General features: G+C 49.8%; 7 protein-coding genes across 7 annotated transcripts; 6 read left to right on the forward strand and 1 right to left on the reverse strand.

Annotated features, from left to right (window-relative positions):
- Nucleotides 1-38: 38 nt before the first annotated feature.
- Nucleotides 39-1,312, reverse strand: DFJ58DRAFT_247684 (mRNA splicing factor RNA helicase). Its single transcript, XM_041379455.1, has 3 exons — nucleotides 1,258-1,312; nucleotides 1,159-1,207; nucleotides 39-1,105 (listed from the first exon to the last, which is right to left on the reverse strand). The coding sequence occupies exons 1-3, from the start codon at nucleotides 1,300-1,302 to the stop codon at nucleotides 168-170; spliced, it is 1,032 nt and encodes a 343-aa protein (XP_041246221.1). The 5' UTR covers nucleotides 1,303-1,312; the 3' UTR covers nucleotides 39-167.
- Nucleotides 1,313-1,435: 123 nt separating this feature from the next.
- DFJ58DRAFT_777125 (CwfJ C-terminus 1-domain-containing protein-like protein) lies at nucleotides 1,436-4,297 on the forward strand. Its single transcript, XM_041389535.1, has 9 exons — nucleotides 1,436-1,664; nucleotides 1,717-2,052; nucleotides 2,102-2,366; nucleotides 2,389-2,912; nucleotides 2,961-3,131; nucleotides 3,189-3,279; nucleotides 3,334-3,548; nucleotides 3,598-3,999; nucleotides 4,057-4,297. Exons 1-9 carry the CDS (start codon nucleotides 1,461-1,463, stop codon nucleotides 4,213-4,215), a joined length of 2,367 nt encoding a protein of 788 aa, XP_041246222.1. The 5' UTR covers nucleotides 1,436-1,460; the 3' UTR covers nucleotides 4,216-4,297.
- Nucleotides 4,298-4,307: 10 nt separating this feature from the next.
- Nucleotides 4,308-6,012, forward strand: DFJ58DRAFT_777127 (Pyruvate/Phosphoenolpyruvate kinase-like domain-containing protein). The gene is made up of 10 exons (XM_041389536.1): nucleotides 4,308-4,563; nucleotides 4,620-4,672; nucleotides 4,695-4,751; nucleotides 4,823-4,918; nucleotides 4,973-5,207; nucleotides 5,320-5,429; nucleotides 5,478-5,555; nucleotides 5,613-5,673; nucleotides 5,722-5,846; nucleotides 5,897-6,012. Exons 1-10 carry the CDS (start codon nucleotides 4,419-4,421, stop codon nucleotides 5,954-5,956), a joined length of 1,020 nt encoding a protein of 339 aa, XP_041246223.1. The 5' UTR covers nucleotides 4,308-4,418; the 3' UTR covers nucleotides 5,957-6,012.
- Nucleotides 6,013-6,698: 686 nt separating this feature from the next.
- On the forward strand, nucleotides 6,699-7,993 carry DFJ58DRAFT_777129 (Alpha/Beta hydrolase protein; the record flags this gene model as incomplete). Its single annotated transcript, XM_041389537.1, has 6 exons — nucleotides 6,699-6,762; nucleotides 6,796-7,086; nucleotides 7,133-7,192; nucleotides 7,246-7,412; nucleotides 7,469-7,538; nucleotides 7,593-7,993. The coding sequence occupies exons 2-6, from the start codon at nucleotides 6,807-6,809 to the stop codon at nucleotides 7,991-7,993; spliced, it is 978 nt and encodes a 325-aa protein (XP_041246224.1). The 5' UTR covers nucleotides 6,699-6,762; nucleotides 6,796-6,806.
- A 1,357-nt stretch (nucleotides 7,994-9,350) lies between these two features.
- DFJ58DRAFT_700782 (uncharacterized protein) lies at nucleotides 9,351-10,148 on the forward strand (the record flags this gene model as incomplete). Its single annotated transcript, XM_041383582.1, has 1 exon — nucleotides 9,351-10,148. One exon carries the CDS (start codon nucleotides 9,351-9,353, stop codon nucleotides 9,699-9,701), a length of 351 nt encoding a protein of 116 aa, XP_041246225.1. The 3' UTR covers nucleotides 9,702-10,148.
- On the forward strand, nucleotides 9,507-10,148 carry DFJ58DRAFT_777133 (uncharacterized protein). Its single transcript, XM_041389538.1, has one exon. The coding sequence runs from the start codon at nucleotides 9,776-9,778 to the stop codon at nucleotides 10,055-10,057; it is 282 nt and encodes a 93-aa protein (XP_041246226.1). The 5' UTR covers nucleotides 9,507-9,775; the 3' UTR covers nucleotides 10,058-10,148.
- Nucleotides 10,149-10,961: 813 nt separating this feature from the next.
- DFJ58DRAFT_777134 (alpha/beta hydrolase fold-domain-containing protein) lies at nucleotides 10,962-12,538 on the forward strand (the record flags this gene model as incomplete). Its single annotated transcript, XM_041389539.1, has 5 exons — nucleotides 10,962-11,348; nucleotides 11,395-11,454; nucleotides 11,508-11,670; nucleotides 11,717-11,805; nucleotides 11,851-12,538. Coding segments are annotated over exons 1-5 (985 nt in total), but the record flags the coding sequence as incomplete, so codon positions are not given.
- Between the last annotated feature and the right edge of the window lie 126 nt (nucleotides 12,539-12,664).

The following is a 12,664-nucleotide window of genomic DNA, read 5'->3' on the forward strand; positions in this document are numbered from 1 at the left end:
GGTCCATGACAAACTTAATGGTCTGACTCTCGTCAAACACGTACTCGTAGTCGTCGGGGACCTCCCTTTTGTCCATAGCGCCCATCCGGAATGTGCTGTGCAGCGTTTGACTGGCCTCCCACTGGTCGACGTCCGTGACGAACTGGTCATCCTTGGGCTTGGCCTCTTCAGTACCGCTTGTAAAGTGCATTCTGCTTCTTCTCCTTGTCAATTTTGCCTTGCTCTGTAATGTAGTCTTCAGGTAGCATGTAACCATCCCACTTGTCGTTGATCTTGAGACGCTCCTCAACAAGCCGCAGAATCTCTTTCTTGCGCTCCAAGTCCTCCTGCTCCTGCTTCGTGAGCTTCATTCCATGGAAATAGGCCTCCTCGTCCGCGATCTCCTTCCTCAGGAGCTCAATCTGCTGCACCTCACGTTTGGTCAGGTATTCCTGCCGAGAGTGCAGCCGCAGTGAAGGGAGTGCATGCGTCCGCGCTTCAGTGTCGTCTGCAAGTTGTCGACGTTGTGCAGCCTCGGCCGCTGCACCTGCATTGCGAGAGGAGCGATCTTCGACGATTTTTTTTGTCTTTTCCCGATCTTTTTCGCGTACCCTCTCAGCAAACGCGTCTCGTTCCTTCATATCCTGCAACCGGTCTCGTTCTTTTCTTTCATCCTCATCCTCTGGAATGTCCATTGCCTCCTCATCCGCATTGGTTTCAATATCATCTGGTTTCCGTCGCTTCCGATGTTTCTCTTCCTCATCGCTCTCCCACTCTCTGCTATCGTGTTCTCTCTTCCTGAGATGGCGTTCGCGCTTCTCCTTACCACTTCCTCTGTCCTCCTTGCGCTTCTCCTTGCTGCTACTTCCCTCCTTGCGCTTCCCCTTCAGCTCCGAAACATCAGGGGTAGCCTCATCTTCAAGCAAAAACTCAAACCTGCGGGAATTCAGCGCCTTTGCCTCCTTCTCCGCTTGCTTCCGTGTGCTGTCTGCTGAAGATTTGTGTTTGCTTTTCCTGGGAACACGAGAGAAGAGCTCGTTTATGAATACATGTGCATCAGGTGTGTTTGGAAGGCCAGAAGTGGTGAGAGAGGAGAAGAGAGCGTCTGGTGTTTTTGATGTCGATGCTAGAAAACAACATTTGAGTAATGACAAGTGGAAACATATAGAATGACCATACCTGAAGCCTGTACGAAGTCGATGATACTCCGGTCTGCAAGACCAAAAAGCTGTAAAATGAGGTTAGGTAGGTGCACAAAGCAGGAGGAACGGACATTACCTTAACACAGTTGTCGCTGATGAATCGGTGAAGGTCGCTCGACATAAGGCTCTAGATGTGACAAGGTTTGGCTGTGACATATATGAAGTCACGATAACATCACACTACTAAATATAGTAATTCGTGCTCAAACGCTTTTACCACAAAGATGCCAAATTTGGTATTTCGTTCGTTGCCCGTCACCGTGCTCGACGTTGAAGACGATGGGAGAAGACCGTGAGCGACATTCAACATCCAAGAATAAACGCAGCAGAGACAAGGACGAGCACAAAAGCAAGAAAAAACGCAAGTCCGAACACAAATCCCACAAACGCAAGTCTCACACGGAAGCAGTCAACATCACGGACGATGACGCCAACGACGATGATATGTGGGTGGAGAAGAACATCGACAACGACGGGGAACGGGTGCGTATGTATTCGTCTTGCTTTCGTGGTGCTGACATGTTTTGCTCACTAGCTTCTTGCAACGGATATTCCAACCGCAGAGAGTTTGAAGATCACGACTCATGCAACTGCCGGAGAGGCAGACCCACCGCTGCCACCTAGCTTGACAACGGAAACGAAACTACAGCGCGATGAGTGGATGCTCATGCCATCTGGCGGTGTTGCAGAACCTTTGAATTCGTCGAGGTCATCGGCCCGAGGATTACCCACAGGAGGCGAGACTATTACAGAGGACTACGGCGAAACCTCCTCAAGCCAACGCACACCTGCCGGAGGCGTCGACTTCTTTTCTTCTCTCGGCACCGAACGCAAGCGACCACCGCGACCTGACAAACCTGATCCTGACAAGGTACAGTACCACTCCTGTCTTCATACATTAGCTGAAGGTATACTTCCAGATCAAAATCAGTTCTAAAGAAATCAACCAAGACATCCGTGCTGGACGTTCAGTCGATAATGATGTACCTCCCCCACCTCCAAAAGCCATAACCCCTGGTGGCCCAGGCTCTAATTGGCGCATGATGCGTCTCCGGCGCGTATACGAGACCGCAGATGAGGAAAACAAACCCATTGAAGAAGTTGCGCTCGAGCGTTTCGGTACGCTTCAAGCATTCGAAGAGGCCAAAGAAGAACGGCGCATCCTTGACGAACGTCCAGGCAAACGTTCAGAACGGAAGGATGAGAGAGGTCGAGGGCGGGAGACCGGCGGGGAGAAGGCGGTTCATGTTTACTGATGTTGGCGCGAGCGGCACTTCGTCCCGTAGCTCGTCCTTCAGACGCCCTGGTTCGGGTCCAACGGGAAGTACCCCGTCCACGCCATCCCCCACCAATCCGCCTGCGAACAAGCGTCTCGACTCTTTACGTTTGCCTTCGCAGGCCGCATCGCCACTCGCGCAGTCACATACGCCAATACCGAGCGTCATGACGCCATCTGTGGCGTCGACGAGCACGCGCCGCGCTATGTCGCCTTCATCGCTGAACAAGTTACAAGCTCGGGTTCTCCGTGCAAAATTGATGAACGCGCCAAACGCTGAGAAGCTTGAGGAAGAGTACGAAGCAGAGGTGAAGCGGGCGAACAGTGAGGAGGGAGGAGTCAGGACGCGTGTGGAAGTGCTACCGACATTGGATGCCAGGGGACAAATGTATGATGTTGGTCATGGCAAGGATGACGCAGAGAAGGGGCCCGGTAATAAGCGGAAGAAAGAGAAGGTAAATCTTCATCCTTCAGCACGAGTCCGCTGACTATATACTGGTTAGTTTGAAACGCGTGACGCGAAGACCGGAGAACTTCTCAGGTATAACGCTGATGATGATGAGATCACGCTGGGAGAGATGGTTAGGCAGGAGCGGTTTGGAGCGGGAATGGCGGACCAGAAGAATTTGGATGCACAATTCGCGAAGGCTATCATGGGAGATGGCAAATTTCAGGTGCGGAAGTTCTATGAACTTCTCTGCTCTTTCGGACACTCATAATACTATCTACAGAATGATCTTGACTACATGGATGATAATGCGGAGCGACTTGGGCGGCAGAAGATGCGAACTGACGCAATGAAACGGCAGTTTGCTGTTCACGGTGGGTTTGCATTCTCTATCTTAGTTCTTGATTCTGAACAATTCTCCTGATCAGACTACAAGCGCACTCAAAAAGCCCTCGCAACATGCCAGTTCTGCTACGGTGAAGACGATTCCCCTCCAAAAGCGCCTGTTGTGGCGATGGGCACACAAGTCTACCTCTCTTGCACCCTGAACGAGGAACTTCTAGATGGCCATTGTCTCATAGTGCCTATGCAACATCACCTTACAATGCTGGAGGCTGATGATGACGTTTGGGACGAAGTGCGGGTGCGTAACCACCACCTTCAACATGCAAGTGTACTGACACATCCCACAGAACTTCATGAAAAGCGTCATGCGTATGTTCGCCGAAGAAGACAAAGGAGTCATCTTCTACGAAACTGTCATCTCCCTCAAGCCGCAAAAGCATACCTGCATTGAGTGTGTACCACTCCCATGGGACAAGTACGACGACATCCCAGCGTACTTCAAGGAGAGCATCCTCGCATCTGAAGCAGAGTGGTCGACACATAAGAAGCTTATCGATTTCTCCGCGCGGCCTGGGGGGTTCAGACGTGCGATGGTGCCGAACCTTCCGTATTTCATGGTGCAGTTTGACTATAAGGGGGAGAAGGGGTACGGGCATGTCATTGAGGGCACGGGAGAGTCTGCGGCAACTGGCGAGGAGGATGGGGCGTTAGATGAAGGGGATAAAGGTGGTGGGGATTTTCCGAGGTATGTCTTTGTTTTGTTTTTACATGCTTGATGATTAGGTGTTGAAGGTACTTAATTGCAGATATTTGCGGGAGAGATTATTGGGAATGTGCTGGATCTTGATCCACGTCGGTGGATGCGACCACGGAGGGTTGACTATCGGCATAACAAGGATCGGATACAAAGGTTGAAGAAGATGTATGACAAGTTTGATTGGACAGGGTTGATCGGGAAGTCATAATGCATTTGTTCGCTGTTCTGTTGTGTTGCTGCCTTGATGCCGTATATTACAAAGGCTTGTGTTTTTTTTCTGCGGCCTGTCACATGAGTCGGAAGCACTCCAGGCTGTGAACGTCCCTATTAAGTCCCTATTAAAGCGCAACTTCGCTCGAGCGGAGCCTCGAATATCGAATAGGCGGTTGTAGTAGGCCTCAGAACGCGGCGATGTCGATGCTGTTGACGCGACTGGTGTCACCTACGCGTAGTGCTGTGTGCAGGAGCCCGAGATATGGTTCTATGTGTATGCGTACACTGAGTACCGCTGGCAATGGCAAGACTGACCAAGCGCTTCGTCGGTCATATCTCTACGGTATGCTATAGACATTCACACGTCTGACTTGGATTTCAAGCTGAATGATGATCCAGTACCCTCGTCGTCTGACCGGATGCTGGATAAGTCTTTGAGCACACCATCCGACGTTCATCATATACGACCTCGAGGACAGCGTGCCACCTTCTCCTCACGACAAAGACAGTGCGAGACAACGGCTGAGTACTGTTCCTAAGCGTACGTGGGCATGTTCGTATTCTCCGTATGTCCGATCCTTGAAACTTCGCCCGCTGGATAGCACACACCAGAGCACAAGCTTCCGCACCCCGAGCGTATCGCTGTCCGCCTAAATGACATTACTACACCTTTTTTCGAGAACGATATATCCGAAATCGTAGGTGTTCTCTATAATTCGGTATTCCCTACCTGAGTTTTGTCTGTCTTCCAGCTGAAGTCACCCTTCGTCCGAACACTCGTGCTGCCCAAGATCCACTCCGTCCGCGACCTTCATCACGTCTCGCGAGCCATTCGAACTTCACGGGACAGAACCTCCACGTCGTTCCCTATACGCATCGTTGCGAGTGTTGAAAGCGCCCGCAGTGCGTGGAATCTCGGGGAGATTGCTTCTTGGACTTCGGAGTACGGCCCAGATGCCGGCGGGAAGTTGGGCGCTCTACTCGTATGTTTCCTCTTTATCGGCATTCTTAGTTAGTTACTGAAATGTTTGTAGTTCGCAGCAGAAGACTGTATAGTACTTTCTACTCGAGCACAAGTGGAAAGCTTATTTTGAAACAGATTGTGCTGATACGTCGGTGGTGCGGACGCCTTCGAGGCTTGAACTTCTCTATGTACGCTCCCAAATTGCAATTGCTGCCAAGGCTTTCGGATTGGATTCCATAGATATGGTCCGTGGTTTTCACTACTATACGATCCCCTAAAATCGAGCATCACAGGTCTGTGTCAACTACAAAGACCTCAACTATCTGAAAGACGAATGCGAAGATGGCCGGAGGCTTGGTTTCAACGGCAAGGTAAATCTTGTCTTGATTTGAATTGGGACACGTACTGAATGCCACTATCGCTTCTAGCAAGCCATTCACCCCACACAGGTTGACATCATTCATTCGACATTTGTTCCTACGGAGAAGGGTGCGTTATCTCCATCTAAAATTAACTTTGACCTACGTCCTCGCATAGAAATTCTTCGCGCCGCAACTATTCTTCGCCAGATGGAAGTTGCGCATTCCTCTCAAAAGGGTGCCTTTGGCCTGGAGATGGAGGGGGGCGGTAAAGAGATGATTGACGCTCCAATGTTGAAACAGGCGAGTCAGTACGGTTTCTTGTTTAGTGAAGTGTCTTATGCATCGACCAGGCTGAGAATATTATTCGGGTAGCCAAGGCAGCAGGCTTGGAAATTCCTGGTGTAGGTTAATTGCGAAAGAATGTATTATGCTCAGGTGCAGTGAATGGCAAGCCCTTGACTATCTTGCTCAACCGGCCAGTAAGCACCCTGGAAACATATATCCTGCAGTGGTCTTTGGAAAAAATCGTCGAAGAAATTGGCAAGCTTTCTCGCCTCCTGCAAATCTTCATCCTCCTCTTTGTCATCGGTTCATTACATCTTTCGGGTAATCCGCTCACATTCTAACTAAGCTCAATGACAGCATTGATGACTCACGAGCAACAGACAACATTGTAATTTGCAGAGAATATTTCTTTCCTCTCTCTCACTTATGCTGGATTACGAGGTTGTCTTGGAAGACGACCTGGACGAACGTTTAACTTCTTACTCGAATCTAATTAATCAGGCGAACGGTCGACCCTCACAGACGGACCTCTCTCATCGAGAGCTCGTCGTTCGCAGGAGTCTCAACGACATCCTTCAAAACCGGACTCTAGTCATTCTACTCGTCTCCCTTCAGCTGCTTTGCGTCAGGGAACTATGATTTAACGAACACTGGATCCACATTTTTCCGTTGCCCATAATTCACTCTTACCTGGGTGATAACCTAATCAACCATGCTCGAAAACTGCGACTTGTGATCAAAGATCTCATAAAGAAAGAACGGCCTTCCGACGGTTAGTAAACAAGATCAAATGCGAGCAGACCTTTTGATGTGTATATCTAATTCCCATCTAGGAACTCTTATCTCGCAATGGCCAATTATAACCCATGTCATGTGTCCTCAACTCCGATTATAACGAGAACGCGGCTGTCGAGCACTCGCTTTACGGGACATCCTGCTCGACTGTACCATATAACCTGAGCAACCACCAGCACCATGTCAGACCTTCCCTCTGCCATCCACCCCGACATTCTTCCCCGCCTCGACCCCGAATACGTCGCGATCCACAATGCCCAAATAGCACATCGCGTGCCCCTGCACACAATCCCCTGGCATCCGGATATCAGGAAGGCACCACACGTCCCCGGTGGCTCGCCTGTCAGAACGGTGGGGGCTGTCAAGGATATCAGTCTGCAGAACTGCAAGATTCGGGCTTTCATACCCGAAGGAACCCCTCCTCAAGAAGGGTGGCCGGTGTTATTATTTATTCATGGAGGTAACGGTCAGTGATTATTCGGCGAAAGTTAGCTGAGACCCCTAAGGTGGATGGACGCTTGGGGATATCGACACCTCGAACTCGTTCATATCACGTCAATGTAAAGGTGAGGTCGGACAGTGAAAATCGTTGTCGAACAGGAACTTAACTGCGTTTGAGAGAACAACTGCGTTTCAGTAGCCGTGGACTATCGCTTGGCCCCTGAGAACCCATATCCTGCAGCAGTTGAGGACACGATTGATGCATTGAAATTCATCTATTACAGCGGGAAGGCAGAGTTCAATGCGAATGTGAACAAAATCGCGGTTGGAGGGTCGTCCAGGTGCGTATCATCTCATCCCGTATGATGAAGCATCAACTTTTGTCAGTGGCGGCAATTTAGCTGCAATCAGCATGTCTCAAGGCGCAAGAACTAAACGCCTCCAATCCCCATCATCTTCCAGCTATTAATTGTGCCTAGTAAGCATAGAGCACTACAGATATTCGTCTCTCTTACCAGCTCGCAGTAATCGACAACACGGCATCCGTCACTGACGAGAGATACCCGTCTTGGAAAGAGTGCCAGAACACCGTTTTGTTGAGCGAAGGGCGGATGATGTGGTTCCGCAACATGTACCTTCCTGATCCTGCGACCTGGACAGAGCCAGACAACTCGCCCATCTTCGCGTCGGATGCTTTGCTTGCCAAAGTCCCGCCTGCATACATTGGTGTCTGCGAAGTCGATATTCTGCAGGATGAAGGAATCGCATATGGCGAGAAGTTAAAGTCGCTTGGGGTGAAGGTAGAAGTAAAGATATATCCAAGAGCACCACATTCGATTCTTGGGATGGATGCTGCACTGAAGGTTGGGAGGCAGCTAGCTGACGACTCCGTCAAGGCTGTGGGTGATGCTTTCAAAGCGGCATAGAGGATTGGTGTAAGCGTGCCAGAGAAGAGTAATAATTTGTGTACAATCATCTTGAATGCGAAGTCATGCGAGGGCCACCTGCAACTGTACCGGGATTGTGACGCCTTGATACTGACTGGGGACATTGCATAATTTCCTGCTTGCCACTCAACTGCTTGAGGCTAAAGCTGTAAAGTGTATCTGCTAACATCGTGTGGCAGTGAAGTTACTGAGCGCGTTACACGCCGGATCAGGCGCGTTGACGAATGGTCCGTCGTCTCATCTATGAAGGAACCTCGCCGATGCTTGACGATCCGTACAATGAACTAATACACCGCAGTCTAATACATAGTAATCTAATATACAGCAATCCGAAAGGCGATGTCCATGGTATGACTTTAGTTGATCAACATCCGCGTTACTCGTATGACCATGCACATAACGCCGGCATGCAGACCTGAGCGCTTCGTTTATACAATATTTGTACAGCATGAGAATACATGGGTGAAACTTCTTGAAGAACGGGTGTCCAACTTCCTCGACTTCGGTCCAAACGTACTCCCGTGCCTCTCGCTGGTGATTGGAGCACCAAGTTGGTCTGAACGCCGCTTTTAAAAGGCAAAGCTGACCGTTCGCTTACTAGCATCTTTGGTATCACGCAAAGATCTCCCGGACGTTCTCAAATCACGGCATAATTGCACCTGCATACAGTCTCAAAGCCGTACCGTGTCAGGACTGAATCCCTGTGTCTGGTCAGAAATGCATCGTGCAATCCTATTGACAATAGTGAAGCAAGCCCGTCACGGTAGCTCTCAAGCAATTTTTTTGAAGATTCCGGCAAACTTCTTTCGCACACATAGTCCACGATCTGCCGTGGTGGAAACCCTGAGCGCCGACCATGCCATCGTCACCCACAGAGACGCGAGAGACGTAAGAGGATATGCCGTGGTTGAGGCCCAAAACGTGGACTACATTTTCTTCTACCGCTGAGATACAAGAGATGCCATGGTCATGCCTCGCCAGAAGATACGAGATCATTCCAGCCGGGTACGAGGTGTTGTGCATCTCCCTGGCGGACGACGCATTATAACATGTTCGGAAGACGGCTCACTCCGACTATGGGACCTGGAGAGCGGTGCACAAATTAGTGATGACTGGCAAGATTGGGGGAACAAGGCACTCGTAATAACCATAGCTTTGTGTCCAAAACGGTACGGTGGTTGCAAGTGGAAGCAGTGATGGAAAAGTAATGTTGTGGAACGTTGAGACGGGTAAGACCATCGCCAAATGATTATGGGACAATGTGCTTGTGCGGCCAGTGCACTGAAGTGCAGATGGTAAACGAGTTGTGAGTAGAACCATTGACGGGACGGGACGGATGTGGGGTGTCAAGAGCAGAAAAATTGCCCTTTGGACCAATCGAGACCGGGTATGCGGAAGTGTATGCGGTGATCTATTCGAAAATCTGGAATGCGAGGACGTACGCGTGCAAGCTGATCTGCTCACTCAAACACGATTGATCTCGCAACCAACTGCCTCGTCAGCATCTAGCTCGAAAAAAGTCATACAAGCCTCAAACCGTCTCTATGACATTCAATCACTAGAGAACGATGGTTCAAATTTTCAAGACTGGAAATTTAGAGCTAAGAAAGTACTTATTGTACGACGTCTTTGGGGAATTGTCACTGGCACAGAAGCCCAGCCCCGGATGCAGTACAAGGCTGGCTAGAGAAGAACGAAGAGGCGCATGCGCAGATCACGCTCACGCTCAAGGATGAACCTTTAAACGGAGTCCTACACACGATGTTAGCGTCGGATGCCTGGATGAAATTGTGCGAGCGATACGAAGGGAAAGGGAAGCAGAGTATAGCCTACCTTATTGGCGAATTATTCCGCGGAACACTTTCGGATGAATCTCCTATGGAACCAAAGCTCAATGCAATGCGACAGAAGGCCCAAGTGTTGAACTCGGACAGGCCCTTGATGACTCCTAGTGGCCATCACTATAGTCATATCACTCCCTACTTCTTACTCGACTCTCCAAATGTCCACGAGCGAAAAGATCACAACCGAAGGCACGATTAGCCAGATCCTGGTCGAAGAAAAGTCTCGGCGAGCTCCAGACTCGCAAACGGCCCTCGTAGCTAAGGACAATTCAGAACTTCATGGACTTCGGATGGACAGAAGCTTGTCTCCGTGTCAATTGACTCAATATGGATATTCGACACAGCCACTTGGCCACTGGTGCTACCACACCATGTTCAATACCAGCGTGTTCACGACTCCGATTTCGTGCTGTTTCTTTGTTGTGCATCTCAGAACATCGATGGCAATGGACAACCAACACAGCAAGATCAATCGCAAGGTCAAGTGCAAAGCCATGCGACATTGTCGCAGACGCAGCAGCAGTGAGATTAATCGCAAGGTCGAGTCCAGGCCCAGCCATCATCATCATCATCATCATCATCATCATCATCATCATCATCGGTCGTCGTCACCATCATCGTCATCACAGACTCAGCCTGCCGCCTCGACGTCCGCGACACCTACTGCCCCTGATCCTTCTTTTTCTTACTCCCCCTTACGCCGATGGGCACTAACACTGTAGTGTGTGAATACTTGAATCTTCGAATATGGTTTTTGTGTAATCATTGTCAATATGTTTCGCTAGTCCATCATATTCATCCACCATTTCCTGAGCCCTGGGTTGTGCGTCGTCTTGGAAGCCCCAGCGTTTTTCCGAGTTTAATTCTTTTCACTCGATTTGAATCAATTGGACGAACAGTTAACGTCCCCGGGCAAGTCTCTCACTGAGAACCTATCTCGTGGGCCTCGTCATTCGCACATATTTCCAGACAACAACACCCATAGAAGGAACGGTCTTCCTTCCATGAATGGTCTGCCCACGAGACGTACCCTTGAATGTAGTCTTCTGACGTGTACAACTAATTACCACATAGGAACTCTTATCTTCGCCAATTATAACTCATGTCATGTGTCCTCCACTCCTTATAACGAGAATGTGACCTTCAAGTATTGGCTTTACGGGACTATCTCGTTTGATTACATCTTATAATCCTGAGCCCCACTAGCACCATGTCAGACCTTCCCTCCGCCATCCACCCTGACATCCTTCCCCGCCTCGACCCTGAATATGTCGCGATCCACAACGCCCATATAGCACACCGCGTGCCCCCGCACACAATCCCCTGGCATCCGGATATCAGGAAGGCACCCTATATCCCCGGTGGCTCGCCTGTCAGAACGGTGGGGGCTGTCAAGGATATCAGTCTGCAGAACTGCAAGATTCGGGCTTTCATACCCGAAGGAACCCCTCCTCAAGAAGGGTGGCCGGTGTTATTATATATTCATGGAGGTAACGGTCAGTGATTATTCGGCGAAAGTTAGCTGAGAGTCCTAAGGCGGATGGACGCTTGGGAGTATCGACACTTTGAACTCGTTCATATCACGTCAATGCAAAGGTGAGGTCGGACAGTGAAGGTCGTTGTCGGACTGGAACTTAACTGCGTTTAAGAGAACAACTGTGTTTCAGTGGCTTTGGACTATCGCTTGGCCCCTGAGAACCCATATCCTGCAGCAGTTGAGGACACGGTTGATGCATTGAAATTCATCTATTACAACGGGAAGGCAGAGTTCAATGCGAATGTGAACAAGATCGCGGTCGGAGGGTCGTCCAGGTGCGTATCATCTCATCCCGTATGATGAAGCATCAACTCTTGTCAGTGGCGGAAACTTAGCTGCAATTGCATGTCTCAAAGCGCAAGAACAAACGCCTCCCATCCCCATCATCTTCCAGCTATTGATTGTGCCTGGTAAGCCAGGAGCATACGAAGCGATCATCTCTCAGTTGTTTCCAGTGATCGATAACACAGCATCTGTGGCTGACGGCCGCTACCCGTCCTGGAAAGAGTGCCAGAACACCGTTTGGCTGAGCGAAGGGCGGATGATGTGGTTCCGCAACATGTACCTTCCTGATCCTGCGACTTGGACAGAACCAGACAACTCGCCCATCTTCGCGTCGGATGCTTTGCTTGCCAAAGTTCCGCCTGCTTTCATTAGCGTCTGCGAACTCGATATTCTGCGGGATGAAGGAATCGCGTATGGCGAGAAGTTAAAGTCGCTTGGGGTGAAGGTAGACGCAAAGGTTTACCCAAGAGCATCACATCAGATTCTCGGGATGGATGCTGCACTGAAGGTTGGCAAGCAGCAAGCTGACGACGCCATCAAGGCAGTGGGTGATGCTTTCAAAGCAGCATAGGTATCGATATGAACGTGACAGAGAAGAGTAGATGAATTGTGTTTCCAACATTAGGGGAGGGGGGTTCTTGTTGAATGTCAGGTCGAATATATGTACCTCACGGATATGTCTTATGTTTCTGAGATGACCCTCGCGGCCGCAGGTGTAAAAGTGAATTCTTTTAGGTTTCGGCGCAATGACTGGGCCTAGTTAAGATGGACACCCGAAGATCTATGCAACGCAAAAATATTGTCAGCAGGTTTCGAACCAACTCCAAGAGGAACAGATTTGGACTCTGTTGTGGCAACCACCTTGGCTAAGATTAGTTAGATGGACCTCTGAGGAAACCATCCATGAGTCAATGTCACTTGAAGGTGTGTTCTGATAGAAAAAATACTGTCATCTGGCAGGTTTCGAACCTGCACAGCCCAAGA

Source organism: Suillus subalutaceus, assembly GCF_016647625.1.
Source record: "Suillus subalutaceus strain FC151 chromosome Unknown DFJ58scaffold_28, whole genome shotgun sequence".
Classification (NCBI taxonomy): Eukaryota; Fungi; Basidiomycota; class Agaricomycetes; order Boletales; family Suillaceae; genus Suillus; species Suillus subalutaceus.